The sequence below is a fragment of the Trichoplax adhaerens genome, genomic scaffold, assembly GCF_000150275.1.
Source record: "Trichoplax adhaerens TRIADscaffold_13 genomic scaffold, whole genome shotgun sequence".
Taxonomy (NCBI): domain Eukaryota; kingdom Metazoa; phylum Placozoa; class Uniplacotomia; order Trichoplacea; family Trichoplacidae; genus Trichoplax; species Trichoplax adhaerens.
Window position 1 is genome coordinate 1,305,475 of NW_002060955.1, and position 16,921 is coordinate 1,322,395.

The 16,921-nt window shown below is 31.9% G+C and overlaps 4 protein-coding genes across 4 annotated transcripts; 1 reads left to right on the forward strand and 3 right to left on the reverse strand.

Moving 5' to 3' along the window:
* Positions 1-147: 147 nt before the first annotated feature.
* Positions 148-1,500, forward strand: TRIADDRAFT_60064 (uncharacterized protein; the record flags this gene model as incomplete). The annotated part of the gene is made up of 3 exons (XM_002115997.1): positions 148-278; positions 1,103-1,227; positions 1,409-1,500. The coding sequence occupies 3 exons, from the start codon at positions 148-150 to the stop codon at positions 1,498-1,500; spliced, it is 348 nt and encodes a 115-aa protein (XP_002116033.1).
* A 1,651-nt stretch (positions 1,501-3,151) lies between these two features.
* TRIADDRAFT_30262 (uncharacterized protein) lies at positions 3,152-4,016 on the reverse strand (the record flags this gene model as incomplete). The annotated part of the gene is made up of 2 exons (XM_002116083.1): positions 3,152-3,523; positions 3,801-4,016. Coding segments are annotated over 2 exons (588 nt in total), but the record flags the coding sequence as incomplete, so codon positions are not given.
* Positions 4,017-9,053: 5,037 nt separating this feature from the next.
* TRIADDRAFT_13757 (uncharacterized protein) lies at positions 9,054-9,856 on the reverse strand (the record flags this gene model as incomplete). The annotated part of the gene is made up of 2 exons (XM_002116084.1): positions 9,054-9,308; positions 9,515-9,856. Coding segments are annotated over 2 exons (597 nt in total), but the record flags the coding sequence as incomplete, so codon positions are not given.
* A 5,397-nt stretch (positions 9,857-15,253) lies between these two features.
* On the reverse strand, positions 15,254-16,234 carry TRIADDRAFT_30368 (uncharacterized protein; the record flags this gene model as incomplete). Its single annotated transcript, XM_002116085.1, has 1 exon — positions 15,254-16,234. The coding sequence occupies one exon, from the start codon at positions 16,232-16,234 to the stop codon at positions 15,254-15,256; it is 981 nt and encodes a 326-aa protein (XP_002116121.1).
* Between the last annotated feature and the right edge of the window lie 687 nt (positions 16,235-16,921).

The window sequence follows — 16,921 nt, forward strand, 5'->3', positions numbered from 1 at the left end:
GGTACGGTACAGTGTACAGTATATTAACTGTGTGTACTGTACACTGTACAGTAGCGACGATATTGATGAATATCAGCAAAGCAAATGAGAGCACAAGAGCTGCTCGTTTGCAAACCTTTGCAAATTGGTTAGGGCTAGACTACCAAGATGGCACCACGAGGGAAAAAAGGCAAAAATTCAGCCCTTCGCAAAGCAACTAATGGTGGTAGTACTACCAAGAAACTTAAAGCCAAGAGAGCAAAAGCTCAAGCTGTGCGAAAATTTGTTATTGAAAGAAGGTACGTACGTAAAGGATGAGATCGCTGATGCGCTATCTCTGCAATCTCGCTATGCTAGTCATGATTGAATGAAAGTCAACTGGCTGGAATATAGGCGAGTAATAGTAATGTTTATGTTAAATACCTCCAATAACTAGCACGGCTAGATAGAAATGATAAGCAAAATTGAATTTTACACCAGTTGCAAGGAGCTAAAGCTCCGTCATTAAACTACAGTACGTACTGCACTAGCTGTGATAAATTTTAGTAAAAAGATTAGCCGACGCAATAATGAATCAGCTCACTAAATCGTAATTGTTAGTTGCCCAGGTCATTTTACTACAATGCGATAGGATCCCAATTCTTGATCCAGGTACAATGGTTATACCTGCAACGCAGATATGCTTTTTCTCAGACTATGGTATTAGATCATACATCGGCTGCACAATGTACGTACTGTATGATCGTATATACTAGATTTATTGACAGCTTACCATGAACTGGATTTCGTGCATGTATTTCATTGACTGTGCTGATACGAGTATTCTTATTAACTCTAAAATTCAATTTCTACTATGAATGGACTTTGTAAGTGTTGTATCTATACTAACGTCGCCAATCTACTATCACAATAATTGAAATAGACCACTATCGCTAGCAATGAAGGCAGGCCAAATGCATATTTTGCTATCAATCTCAGCGAAATCGAGCCTGTTGATACTATACGAGTATATATGTATATGTTATATACATGTGGGTAGCAAGAGATTTTAGTACTCTTTGCTATGGCCAAAGCTTACAGCTGCTCTATCGATTTCCATTAGTATGACTTGACGTATATATAGGCGTAAAGCTGAAGAACTTACGCAAGCGTTGCAAGAAACATTTCCCAACGTAGAAGTAAGTATTAACCCTGAGAAAGCTCGGCCTGCAAGTTTCGAATGTCAAATGGTGACTGAGGAAGGCAACGGTATGTAGAGCTGAAGTTCTTGATGTTTCGACTACAACGATTAGTTGATTTGCAGATTCTTTACTACCCAAATTAAGATCTTGTATCAGCTATATTATGACCCTTTGTATCGAACATCGTACATCTTGTTCCTTTTACTTTTTAATTGACAAATCTAATTTTATGCTCGTGCGTATATTAGAGATTCTGTTATGGACTGGCATTAAACGATTAAAGAAAGTCAAGTTTCCTGAACCCAAAGAAGTAATTGATGCTGCCAAAACGGCTTTGTAATCTAAGCATTGCCAATTAGTTTATTCTCAATTTTTCGAGTAAACAATAGTAATGTTAACTTTATCCGCTAGTAATTGTTATTTAAGATCTGTAATTATGATGTGTAGCCAAACTCGATTATCAATAACTTGCCCAATTTACTGTTTTTGCATAAGCTCAAATGGCTATTCTATCGTACGGCGCGTCCATTCAGCGAGTGTAGTTCCATGACAATGATTGGTGAAACGGATTTTAGTCTGTCCATGATTTTGATACATAAACTGTGTTCACTGAGTAATAAAAAGTGCCATGTATACATCTATTATATCCTTATATTAGCCGAACGTGTACCCTACTGTATGTACTTACAAACTCATTTCTAACATATACGTACTTATGCAGATATGTTAAAACGTGATAAATTTGATGGTAATCACGAATATATTACTATAGGTATATTACAGTAAGACAAAACCGTGCATTAATAGAATCCATTACAAAAGGAGATTGGATCGTCGGCAATAGCAAATCTAGAAATTTAATATTGGCATCATAACACGATAAAATCAAGTTGGTTGCCATTACGGTACAAAAGTAAGATAGGTTTGAGTAAAAGTATAGGAATAGCTGAAATAGCACAGGAATGCATGATGTAGTGAAATTTTCGCTGCAAATTTATGATTGTATTGTATAACATGCATAACTGAAATATTGTACTCTTGGTAACATCTACAACTGATTCAATTACTTTACACGATACTAATGACAAAAACGATTCTAATTACTTACTTATTCATAGTTGATACAGCTTAAAACAGAAGTTTATTAGTGTATGAGTGTAGTTTTGTATTTATTATTGTTTCTTACTAATCTACTAGTAATATTTTTTTATGACACTAGCACGATTGTAATTTAAAAAACTCTTCCAAGTTAAAAATTTGTCATAAATCGTTTCTAGACCCTAACTTGTAAAAATAATCTCTTTGCTACCCTTTAATACACTGAGGGCATGCATGGGCCAGCAAGTAGCGAAATCTGAAAATCTAACTATGGTACTGCTAATTACTGAAGGTACTCCGACTAAAGCACTATGGTACACTTACGATTCGATTTCTTCACTTAGTTGCAGTAATCAACTGCTATAGAATATCAATTATAATTACAGCGAGTATCATCTTACACGTATGCTATTTCTGCTACTTGGTTCTCTCAAACTTACTAAAGCTACACTGAGGCTAACAACTACAATTTCGGTGATATGCTAACTAAGCAGCTTCAGTATAACAAATATAAAATCATAACACTCTTGATTTCGTTTTTATAATCAGCTGTATAAATTCATTTGTAACCATCTTCTTGACGTACTCGCTAGAAGAAAACTTTCCTACAATAGTATATCATAACTCGAGAATTCTCTAATATTTATTGCATTCGGCTTTGATCATAGTTTCGTTTACATTTATTTAACAGAACTCTACATGCAGTTTAAAAATTGCTTTCTTAAGATTCATTAAAAGAATTAAATTGAAAAAGTTTAAAATTTAGAACGATCGCCGCACTACAAATAAACGTTGCGATAACTAGCAATGAATTATTCTTGTACTAGTGCAATAATATCCTCATAGTTGACACCTATTCAATAATCACTTGGAGGTGTAATGTTGTTATTGCTTTACGCATCAGAGAAGTAGAATTTTTTAGAAAGAGAACTTTCAAACAATGGTTGCTGCACACAAGACTTGCTTTCTTTGTCAAGTACATAATTTTGTAGCCTACGGTTTACATTAGTTAGCATATCCAATAAACCGAAACTTTTATAATTCGATTCCAGTTCTCTTACGAATTCCTGAATGAACCACGATCCATTTTCTGTATCCCTTAAGGACTGAAAATCCTGTACGGTCAAGTAAGCCATTAGAAAATCACTGTAGGGGTGCCTCAAATTACCAGGTTTATCGGAATTACTGATATTATCCGTCGCATATAAAGTGTCTGAAGGATTTGGAACGGGGATACCTTCACCCTGATCGTTACCACGGCAAGCCTACAGTAGACCCGAAAAATATAAATAATTAAATAATAGATAATTAAGATATCAAATATGATACTATATCTCGCTCTTTAGATCTGTTCAATTTCTATAGATAATTTGAAGAGAACGGTACCCTTAATTACAACATGAAGGTAAACTAGAAATTATATGTAAATCATTCACAGTAAGTACGGCATTGAAAAAATAAATAATTTCCAATTTCCACGATTACTTTCCATGCCGGTATATGTACGGGCACGTTAAATTCATCTGTCAAAAATAGATGCACCTGTGTAATAAAAATCTTTGGCTTTCCCACCAATGACGGGCATTTATGGCCGGAAAATTGATCATATACATCTTGTAGATAAATTTCACCTCTGTCTTTCGCAATTATACAATCTACAACATCTTTTTTGTCGTTCTTGTCAGTTATAAGTTTTCTGTTACCATGGCTAAGAAAAACGCAGATAAAGCTATCGTAGTTGACGTGTGCACCAGTAGCAGAATACTCTTGGATTTTCTGTTCAATTTCTGCCTTAAGCAAAGAGTAGTTACAGTGACTAAAATTAATATATAATTCACAATGAGAAACAAAAATATGTGTACTTTAAATAAAGTTGAAGAAAGTTGTATTCATAATAAGCATACAAGTATCTACTTTCGCCGCTTAGATTATCTCAACATAATAATAAAATTACTTTTATTTTTACCCACATTTCGCGACAGAGAATAAATCGATTTCAAATAATTTACTTATTTTTAATCATACATAACGTACTCACACTTGGTTAAATATCACAGCAATTCCATGAGGTTTTTTATTCATTAAATAACAAGGCATCTTCGTCAACTTTTGAGGACTTGTTGCAGGACCGCTCAAACAATTGCCTAGAATTTTGATCAGACGAAAGTATATACTAATTTACGCAAACATGTCGGTAGGAATTAAAATAAAGAATATTACAGACACTGAAGGATAGATGAATAGATATTGATGTAACATAATTATATAAATATTCTTAATCGTATTTGTGATCACATAATTAATTTTAATTTGATAATAGATATTTATCTGATAACGGTTGCTAATATTTATAATCATCTTCCTGTCCTTACCATCTCCTGCGTAAGATCTGTCTTCTCTTTGAGCAGTGGTAAATAAACCTGGCTTAGCCTGACGAAGGAGATAACCAAAGATTTTAACATACTCTTCCCCTTTTTTTGAAATTTCTTCCCAAGTGTCATTTATCATTCTGTTTCAGAAATTAACGAGCTTAAACTTTCATACATATTCTAATGTTAACTGAACGAGAAAGAGAAACTTAATTCTTGATCAATTTACGTTAATGATATCATCTAGCATATTCTCAAATTACTACAAACGATGAAGTAGTAGTTTAAGATAGGTATTATTACACCAATGGAGAGATGAACTATGAATTTCGTTTTCAATCCGACTTAAATTTCTAAAAATTTCCAAAGCATCTTATGATCCAAAGTTTCGAGCACCGATCTATAGCTATAAGTACCGTAGTAATTCTGTATCTGTAATATTGCTAGTACCAATGCTGGCTAAATTAGTAATATATGAGACATATCTTGAATAATTATCCTGTGCATCTGTGGTCTATAAAATTACTTTTGAAGGTTAACAGAAGATACCAATAAGAATTTCTTTTAAACCTCAATATTTGTATATCAAATAGTTAACTGAAATTAAATTCTATACAATTCTGAAGATTGAACATGCGATTCTTGTACCATCCTTTAAAAAGCAGGGGGAAGTTTATATCATCGCACATATCACATCATATTGTATGGTAAATAAAGGCCAGTAAAATTTTTGGACCACAGTTATTCTAAGTAAAAGAAGAGAATAACATACTTGTAACGGTTGCTTTCGCCCTGAAATTGGTAATATTTAGTTTTACTTATGATCTTCTTTTGGTAAAGCTGGTGGTGAATCTGATTTAATTCTTGCTTGGTCAGACCATAGAGTGTGCGAAGATCTACTCCAAGTATCTCGCTCATTTTATCATCACTTAATCTATCTTCCCAACTCATTTCTTCAGCCTGAAATGCAATCACCACTATTTAATGAATCATAATTACATAATCATCATTCTTTCCAATTTAGTACTATATGAACAGTAATTTACTTTTGATTGAATTAACAAGTATCATTTTAATTATTAACAAATACTAGAATTAAAAAAGCCGTTAGTAAAATTGGTTGATATTATTACATAGGTGATTACAAGTTATATTTTCATATTGTTATATACGGTGCATCTAACAAGATAGAACAGCTGACTCATTGATTTTATTGTCAAACTCATATCAGAATTATGGATGATACATTGCGAAGATAGATGTTATTCTTCTACTGCCTGCGATTGTTGTAATTAGGTATTATTTACAGTATCAGTTGTATTCTCTAACTTATTACTGTTACGAATAGGCGCGGATATCATCCTGCGGTACAGAATAAAATAGGATAACTGTATTGGTACTTGTTATCATAAGGGAACTATATCCAGTTAAGTGATCTGAGATATCTGTAACCAAACAGTAGCTGAAAGACTACATACTTATAACTGTGCACATCGTCCAACCAGTCATTCAAGGATTCTAGTGTCCAGAGATACTCTCTGAATAACAAAGCTTTCTGAGATATTTATTGTGGAAAACATTAGTGGTGTATAACCTCTTACATTGCTAAGAGTAATTCTAATTCTTTTTGGATAGAAGGTAATAAACGTAACTTGTAAAGATTACAGAAGCACTACTTTATCTCTGTGTCTTTACAGGAGTACCTCGACGTTAAGTGATATATAACATATACGCATATATTCATTAAGGGCTACAATTACAACAGCGATTCATCACAGAATTTAACTACAGATAATCTAACAGAGTATAATTTAAAATGAAACGATAATTTAAAAGAAGTCATCTAGAAATTGAGCGTGAAACATGAAGTAATGATTAACGAAATTAACTACAATAAAAACGTTTGACGAATATTTATTCAATTTCAGTAGATCATTTTGTACATTAGATATCAGTAATTAGGACGCAGATCTTTTACAGTTACTAGCAAAGCTCCCCTTCAAATGAATATGTATTTATTCTAGATAAAGCAAGACATTTTAAAGAAATGCACGGCCAGACTATTTCTTATAACTGCATATATGATTCCTCTAAAGCAATGCCACGTGCTTGTGTATCTATCGTGAGAGGCTTTAAGAATATGATAAGATATGCTACAATAATAGCTGATGATGAAGGAGTTTTACGAAATGTTATCGATTAGAATAATTGCAGTACAATATCGGCGATGATTATTTCAAGGATAGAAAATCGGCTAAGTATCTCCAAATTCAAACTTCTAACCTACGATTGTGTTTGCTTGTGATAATTACAAAAACAGGAAGATGTGTCAATGTTCTTCGTGTTGGTAGAGTTCTTTCTACAACGAATGCAACGTTAGAGGATAACAACTATATAAATAACATTCCTTACTTCACTATAGTTCTATTAAGTTGATAGTTTTGTTAGTCATAATAGAAGCGGATGCGGATAGAATTATTATGCAAATCTAATATTATGTAAATAGTATGTATTTTATTCATGTTATCGTTAATTGGCTGTAAAATCTTGCCTCTACAGTGATATTAAATGAATATATTTAATAATATCCGATCGAAAGTAATGTAGCGGTAGTTAATAATAGAAAAAAGCATTGTTTATGTCAGCCTATTGTATACCCAGCAGAATCAGCTAGTTCATTAAGCAATCAGCAATGAAATTGTTACCAGCTATTATACGCTACTGTATATTAAATATTAGATTATGTGATTTCCCATTAGCAATCATTTATAGCATATTACTGCAATAAATTTACTGAAGTTGTGATTTCACATAACTTTAGTATTAGTTCTTTATAGCACGCTATGATGTGGCTAGCTGGTTTATTTTTAATCGATATATTTGATATTTCTACGATTTATGTTTGCAATTAATTTATAACGGGTAAGTATAGACATCATTATTACGTATTTTTTAGTAGGCATACGTCACAAATAAGATTATAACTAACATTTTGTTGTAAAAATTTACATAATCAAAAATATTTAAAGAGATAATTCTAACGGATTTATGCTTATCATCATTCCGTATAGTTTTCAGCTTCAAATGTTACACAGAATTCCTTGTTACACTATCGCACATATAATGACTTCCTATTCTTGCTATGAAATTTACGCATATTGAAATATTAATAATGTTCTTACATACTACACTCTGATAACTCGAAATTAAGCGCTATTATCAAATATTCACGCTATATGTTGATTTACTATCGATAGTTTTACAGCGAATTTACTAATAGTGTGATCTTAGATAACTTATGTATTAGTTTTCATATCATGCTTCTACGATGTGATGTGATAATCTTATTTTATTTCTAGTAGACACATTTGCTATTTCTACAATCTATACTTAACAATAATTTATAACAGGCAACACATTTCTAATAGGCATATGTTATAAATAACATTATAGCTGACGCTTTATTGTAAAAATTTTGTATAAACAAAAATGTATAAAACAGATAATTGCATTGGATTTATTACTATCCTTATTCTTTAATTTTCGGCTTCAGACGTCATGTAGAGTTTCATATTATACTAATGCACATATAACGACTTCCTAGTGTAACTATAAAATTTTCCCATATTAAAATATTAATACAGTTCTTATATTCTGCTCTACATGATAACGCGATATCGAACACTATCAAGCACTCACCCTACACGTTGATTTACAATCCAAAGTGTTACCATATAAATACGGATAAGGCTGCATAAATTCAATTTACACACCGTTCCACAATTCTTAAATTGTTACAATGTCATCATGTACATTACATTCAATTTTCGCTATCTTCTAGAAGAACATTATCCACAAAATTAATTTTAAACGCTCATTGTCGATCTTGCCCGGGCTATATGGAACCTTCGTAGTGTTTATATGGATTCTTATTGAGTACAGCAGCCTTAGCATAAAGCTTAAAAATTAGGTTTCTAAATTTGTCTCAAGCCATAGATAGGTATAAAGCAATAAAGTGAATTTGTAGCGCTTGTATCATGGTAAAAGGGACAACGGAAGAGTGTCCAGCTGTAAATCAAGTACCTTTATAATTACTTTGGTCATTTACTTATCTTAGAAGCAAGAAATAAATCTACACATACAAATGATGCGTCATTCAAGAAGGCAAGTATCAAAAGTATATAAAAGGACTTACAACGCGAGCAGAGGTAATAAATTATGGGAGTATAATGATATTTACGGAGTGAAATTTTTATTGCGCTGAAGATGTAGTTGAAGGCTTAGCATAATATGCTCCTCCAATAATTGCAGCTTCTGGTGAGAAATAGACATCTCGGCGAAGTCTACATACAATCGATGGTGATTGCTTCCTCACTTTTCTATCATTACCGATACCTGGTGATTCTCGCCTAGCCATCAGGTCATTAACACGAGTAAACATTCGCAATAAATCCATACGAGAATGATATTTAGTGAGGATGGTCACTAAATCCTGAATAAACCAGGATCCAAGATCCATATTTCGAAACGCTTTATAATTATTTGTTGTGGCGTAAGCTAAAAGGAAATCACTCTCAGATGGTAGTTTATATCCAAATTTGTCGACAGCTGAGTTATTTTCTTCACTATGGGGTGAATCAACAATATCTACTCCAAGGTCGTATTTTTTACCTCGACAAGCCTAGAAATAGGATAAAATATATATCTGTTTACCTTCGACTGTAGCATTTCATACTATATTTTACTGTACTATATAGCACTAGTTATGTTGATCATCTTGCACAAATGACAAGTTAGTTCAATATAACAACTGGATTTATTTTCCAATATTTACAGTTCCATAAAGATAGAACAGTTAATTTACCAAGTTATTAATTTTGACCTCACCTGAATGATAAAAATTTTAGGTTTACCAGCTAATGTTGGACATTCATGACCTTGAAACTGAGCAAAGATCTTTTCAAGATCAACAGCGCCATCGCTTCCACATATATAACGATATATTCCATGGCTAAGAAAGATGCAAACAAAGCTATCATAATTTCCATGATCGATTTGTTTGGAATAATAATTAATTTTATCTTCAATCTGTTGCGTAGTAAAATCGTTAAATATTTCAACGATATAATCAAGACTTCGAAATAAAGTGTCCAGCTTTTCAACATCAACATGGCTGCCACTTCTGTCTTCCAAATTTGAGTCTGGTAAAAATTTCCTGTCATAAAGAATTTAATAATATTGGTTATAATCGTCTCATTCGTTTAGTAAAATTAAAATCGAATAAAACGCATGGAATTACATGTATCACCTTAGCTTTATGAGTGATTAAATACTGCATCAATAATCAATCTTAGCAGAGATATTCATTTGGAGTAATGGATGAAATTTATAAATCTAGCACTGCGCAGTTTGTTATTTGAAATTAAAATCTAACAGAATGCATGGAATACACGTATGGTCAGATATATTCATTTAAAGTAATAGGTGAGATTTGCAGATCTAATATAAAGAGGTTTATAATTTGTAACTTAATTGTCGTGAAGTGGGTTTTCCTACAAAATACTTATCTTGTTTTTGTCAGATAACATAGTATTATCTATGACGTTAATTATATTTTTAATGGATAACTGCATAGTTTATAATATTATCCATAAACTGATAATTAATATTTATGTCAATTTACTATAAATTGAATAATTTTTAAAGAAAGTTTGAGTTCAGTTATGTCTAAGAGAGAATAGTGTTGTACTACTGTTCCTCCTGATGATAGGAGATCGTTAGTGCTTATAATAGTACTGCATGTTAATGTAAGGAAGAACAAACCTGACGGTAGACTCATAGTGTAATTCTGTAATAGGTTTATCTTTTTCCTCGTTACAAATTTCCATTTTTAACACTGATCTAAACTACGAAGATATTTACTACAGTATATTCTGCAACGTGTAGCTATAAAGTATTACCTCATCAACACTAATAGAAGAATAGCAAGATTTAAAATAGGAACTATCGTTCATAATCATAACGTGAGAAAATTCTTAAAGTCATGAAAATGATACTAGTACATCCCATCATCATCAAAAATGGCGTTTAATAACTAACATAGGAATGAAGATAGTATTTAATATTTCTTAACAGTATTTTAGTACACTTACTCTTGATTGAACACAGCTGCATAACCATGTGGCTTTTTATCCATAGTATAAACGCAATTATCTGACTGTATTACCTTTTGCTCCAAAATTTGTTGCACATTTAAATCTTGGACTGAATTTTCCTTTTCATCATAGCTATCCATGGCAAATATCGGTATAATTTTATGTCCTTGATTTCGTTGAAAATGGAATTAACTGTAAATTGTAAGTTAAATCACACAAAATTGTTGGTTAAATACGTGAAGACAGACTTATTAACCCTGTATAAAAGTAAAGTTTACTGACTCCATTATGGATATCTTGCGAATACTACCCAACAGAATAATGCATGATACTCCTGAATATAATGAAAGGAATAACAGGAACATAAAGTATTAAGGGAATAGCCTTGCTCAGTAGAAGTACTGCATTTAATTTAGGATATTAATTTAATTACAGTAAGAAATTGTTAGAGATTTTTCATGTTAAAAGTATATTGCGAACAGACTAACACTATCACTGTTCATAGTAGCTAAGCTTCGGTTCCTACGTTAATAAATAATGACTTATTCGAAGATCCTTTCTAAAATAGATTTTTATTACAAGAATCTGGTTTATAATTTTGTTAGCAGTCTATTCAGTAGGATTTATACGTAGTAGCACAATGATATAATCGGTTTGAAACTGTTACCAAAAACCTCTTATGCTTGCAATGAGACATTTTAGTACTATTAATAATGACTGTTTTATTAAATACTACAACGAAATTTATTAAAGCAATTTATAGTGAACAGAATACAACGTTCAATTATCGTAAATTCATGGAAAAATTCCGAATAAAGGAACCACTATAAAAGTAAGTATTAACGTATTCCATTGAGTTACTACTTCAAATATTCTGAAAAAATTATATGTAGTTAGTCACCAAGTACTATCAATAATTATAGCTACAGTAGAAAATTTTTTGTATCTACAAAAGTATATGAAAATTTTTTTCTTACTCTAAGTATAAGAAAGTCGAAATTGTAAGTTATGGTGGTGGTTTGTGACTGAAAGAAAGAAATTTTTAATTTCTAGTGTTTAATATCATGTGTACCTACTGGTATTAATGGTTATCCATTTTACCTGATCAAAAATTGAAGTTATATAACCAGAGTGGAGAGTAAGCCACTACAACTTAAAACAAATATTAAATTACTTGGATTGCACAGAATTAAAATTATTCTGCTCTATATCTGTAGAATGTCTACAATTTTTTTTAATAGCAGTCTATAAGATAAGATCCCTTGATCGTGTTTTCATGTTACTGATGAAATGCTAGTTCGTATGAATTGCTAATCTAGGGCGTCATGTTTTGATTACTTTAATGAATGATGGCATGCATACGTTTAGCCAATGAGATATTTATTCCCTGCTGTTATTTGAGTCTCTCCAATATTTATTCTATTCCATTTGTTACTACCTTAATCATCGTTATAGGTCTTTGAAATTATTTTTGTTTTGTATCTATCCTTCGTAGAATATCCCATTCTCCATGTATTAAGATTATCTTGAAGGCTTCATTCGCTTTTTAGATATATTTGCTTTACTGTCATAATCATTTTCTGCTAACGGAGGTGCAAGCCATACTCTGTTTTAAATGAATGATTCAAATCCCAACATAACTCCTAACTTCGTGGAGGGATATTTTCATATTTTCCTATTCATAATCCTAGCAATATACGGTTGTATCACTACGAAAATTCGATCAATTACAATGATTTCGCATATTAGAAATTCAGCTATTACTAGTAGTAATCGTGGGTAACAAGAAGACTAGTAAATCATAGTTTAATAGTGAAGGTATTGTTCTGCCATAATTCAGTTCTAATGTGTATCATAGTGACCAATAAAATTCATTCTGTCACATAATTTTAAGATCTAATGGCGGAGAGCTAATTCAGCAATTGGGCTTATACAATTTATCAGCTTATTACACTGCGATCGTTTAATCGTGTATTTTATATCAAGTTCTCTCTGGCAATCGTGGTAAACTGATATGAGGCGTTAAAAGTTAGGAACAGTCCTACTATTAGATAAGGTTTAGTGATGTTTTATTGATAATGCCTTATATGCGTTAGTTTACAATTAAGACGACATGAAGCAAAGTAAATATAAGAATTTTAAAGGCGACAGATTTTAAGAAATTAAAAATAACAACCAATGAATAGAATAATGTCATTATGAAATGACAAATTGACCGTTGCCAACAAAGCATAAGTCTTGAAAGGCAATCTTTTGCCCAAGCTAGATTTTAGGAAATAATTTCGATAAAGCTACTTTATACCATATGACCGCAGGTAGTGCTATCCATTGAGCTAACGGCGACATCGCATTATAGGATGAGATTATATGCAATTAAAAAGATCTTCTCTTCGAAAGGCAGTTTTCTGTCTAGCTAAACTTATGAAATAATATCGTTAATGCTACTTTACACCATCTGATCACAGATAGTGCTGTCCCTTAAGCTGATAGATAGCCATTTTAATAGTGAATAGCCGCTAATAGCGTAATAATCCTAGTTAATAGTAACCTTGTGTTTAGGATGAGATTATATGCTAGTAATAATGATCTTCTAGTATTATGTAAATATTAGACGATAGATGCTATGGAAATCTGTAAGCTATTTGTATAATTTACGTCCACAACATACCTTTGCCAACTATAAATGATCTTCAAATATTATGTAAATAATGGACGATAGATACTGTAGAAATCTGTAAGCTATTTGTATAATTTACGCTTACAGCATACCTTTGCTAAGCAAAAACGATCTTCTAGCCTTATGTAAATATTGGACGATAGACTCTATAAAACTTTGTTTTACTATTTGTGTTGTTTCTGCCCACGACATACCTTTGCTGCTAGGATAGCAATACAGAAAACAAAAAAATTCGGAGTAGGATTGCTCGCTGTGGCACTAATCAATCACTTACTTTCATAGCAAATCATAATCCATGCGATATACATATATATCCGTTGATGTATTTATTACATGATGTGCGATAGTTATAATCCTGTACAGTATTTAAATCTCGAAATTGAATACTTCATGTCGGAGTAACAAGATTTGTAATGAAGACAAAAATTTTATTTATGCTCTGATAGTCAATATAAGCAGTTTAACTGCATGGCAGCAAAGGAACATCGTTGTGAAGCCAAGGCCTTGGTTCTCTACTTTGCCATTTAAAGGTTTATGAACTCTAAAATGAGCGTTAAATAATTTTAGCTCGGCACTTTTTATATAACATGACAAAGTCGAGCCTTGACTAAAAGCTTAGTGGAATCATAAAGCCTGATACTACTAGAATTTAGCATATCAAAGCAAACTCAAGCTTGAATAATGGTAGCAAGGATAACATAAGCTTACCGAAAGCGTAGAATAAAAAATGTTCTTTTCCAGAATTATCTTGTCTTCAATTTCTACCAATAACGATCAATATTTGCTTTTATATTGGGCAAGCAAAGCGAGAATAATTATCCATTATGTAACCCTAACAATTTAGTTTCGACATGGATGTTATATACATACCATGTTAATATATTTACGTAATACTTTATCTTGATACTTTGGTATGATATCGTAGATTATAGGTGTATAAGTATAGAGGTCACTGTTGTAACTATTCGCGAATTGACAACCAATTTTGGCTGTATAATAAATACCGCTAAAAGCTATTTGCCATAGATGGCCAATATTAATGTCTCCTACTGAGAAATCTATTTAACTCTGAAAAATTTTCCACATGGAAATATAATCGCAATTTGTAATTTGTTATATGGAGATTACCAAAAATTTCACTAACTTGGAAATGTAAAACCGTCATTAATTTCTCATCTGGAGATTAGTGGCAATTAAGCTCACATACAAGTATAAAATCATTCGTAGTTTCGCGTCTGGAGATTAACGGTAATTTAGCCGTATAGAAACACCACGCCATTCGTAATTTCTCATCTGGAGATTAGCGAAAACTTAACTTATACAGAATTATAAAACCATCCGTAATTTCTCATCTGGCGATTAGCGAAAATTTTGCCTATACAGAAGCATAAAACCAACCGTAATTTCTCACATGGAGATTAGCGAAAATTTAGCTCACACAGAAATACAAAACCATCGGTAATTTTTCATCTGCAGATTGCTTTCCGTAAAAGAATTTCTAAATGAGAACGTATTCATTATTGAATAGATTAATGGATTAGCTTCTACTTTATATTGCGATGTTTTTTTGAAAGATCAGCTTTCGTTGATTCTTGCTTCAAAAATAAGTGTGTCATGTTTGCGAAAATGTTCTATGGATACTATTGACTAGAATAGATTTTATAAAACATTTATTACAATATTCCTACGCTCTTGATCATCAATGCAACGTAGAATTTTAAATCTATTTGTATTTTTCAATGGGAATAAATCATTCATCACTTTGAATATGTCATTAATCAGTTTTGATATTTCTTATGCTATGTTGGATAATATTTGAGCTATAGATTGAATTGACCTAGATAACTTTTTTTTCATAACATGGCGCATACATGGTGTGAAATAAACATACAAGATTGGGTTGACAGCTGGATAGGAAAAGGCCAAGTATTGAAAATTGCGAATAAGTATTAATGTGTGAACACTGGCAATGGATGTTGCATAGTAAACTAGGAAGAGGATGATGTAAGGTAACCAAAAGAGAATAAATAAACCGATTAAAGCTATCATATATTTGATCGCTCGAAGATTACGGTGAAATGCGGAAATCGTCACTGAATTTGAGCGTACGATGCCTTCTTGGCGTCTTTGGGTATGATTATTAACAATCCATAATATTCTTGAATAAGTAACGATTAAAACAGCTAAAGGCAAGAAAAAGAGGATGACAAAGACTGTACATAAATAATTATAATAGATTTCACTACGTTGTTGGGCTGCACATTTTCCTGGTGATGGAATAAGGAAAGTAAAGAGTGGTATGTAAGCTGTGAAAGAACTTAAAACCCAGACAGAAGCTATGGCTAACTTGGCTATAACACGTGATTGTGGTCTTTGATACGTAAAGGGCGAAGTAAAACAGAAATAGCGATCTAAACTTACTAACGCCAAGTGCAAATTGAAATTAATGATTAACCCTGAGCCAGTCATGGGTAAAATTAAGCACGCAAAGGAATGATACAGGTTCCACTTGAAGAATATTACCCAACGAGGTAATAAATAAGCAATTGCAAAAGCAATGCCTGCACAAAACATACTTGCTAATATCCAATTCGACATGGTATGTAGTTTTCGTTCTTTAATGACGAGACATAACATGCTAACATTGGTTAAGAGAGTTAAACCAGTAATGATAGCATAAATATTACTATCGGGCAAGAGTGATATATAGATTGTAGAATTGATGGTATAATTACTAACTGCAACTAGCGGTGAAGTCGGTTTTATATCATTCATCTTTAATGTTGCTAGTTCTTCCATCTCTTCAAAGTAATTTTCTTTTCGATTTCGGTTATATGAGGCAAAAGAATTTGATGATTTTCTCGTTAATTTTCTACATTAAAGAACATAAAATTAAAATTATTCTTTCTTGGCAAATATTTCATGAAGAACTAATTTAGCTAAACAATAATTAAATTTTAGAATATAGTAGAATGGATAGCAAATGAAGATAGGTTTTTTAATATTGAAGACTGAGGAATTCTTTATTTTGTAAATATCAAACCAATACCGGATCAAACTGGTATATTTGTAAATGGTGTTGACAAATTTTAGGGATGAAAACAGATTTTGGTAGAGTAATTTACGCTAGCTTTCACTTCCGATGTTATTAATAACTGTTATATGGACGACAAAGTTGATAGAAATAAGCTTTCAAGTCGTTGTCACCGTAAATAAAAATATCCAGCTTCAATCAATTTCTAATTAGAGCGACACCAAACATCATATTTAAGAGATTGAGCAGTTTAATATAGAAGTCCGTGATTTACTAATAATATGGTATAAGCACCGATATTCTGAGACGTTAATATATCGCCACGCTCAATCAATTTAAACCACTATACGCTTACCTCGTGTTCAAATTTATAATGTATGGATCTACAACTTTTTAACACCCCCAATGATAAAATAGAGAAAAGAATG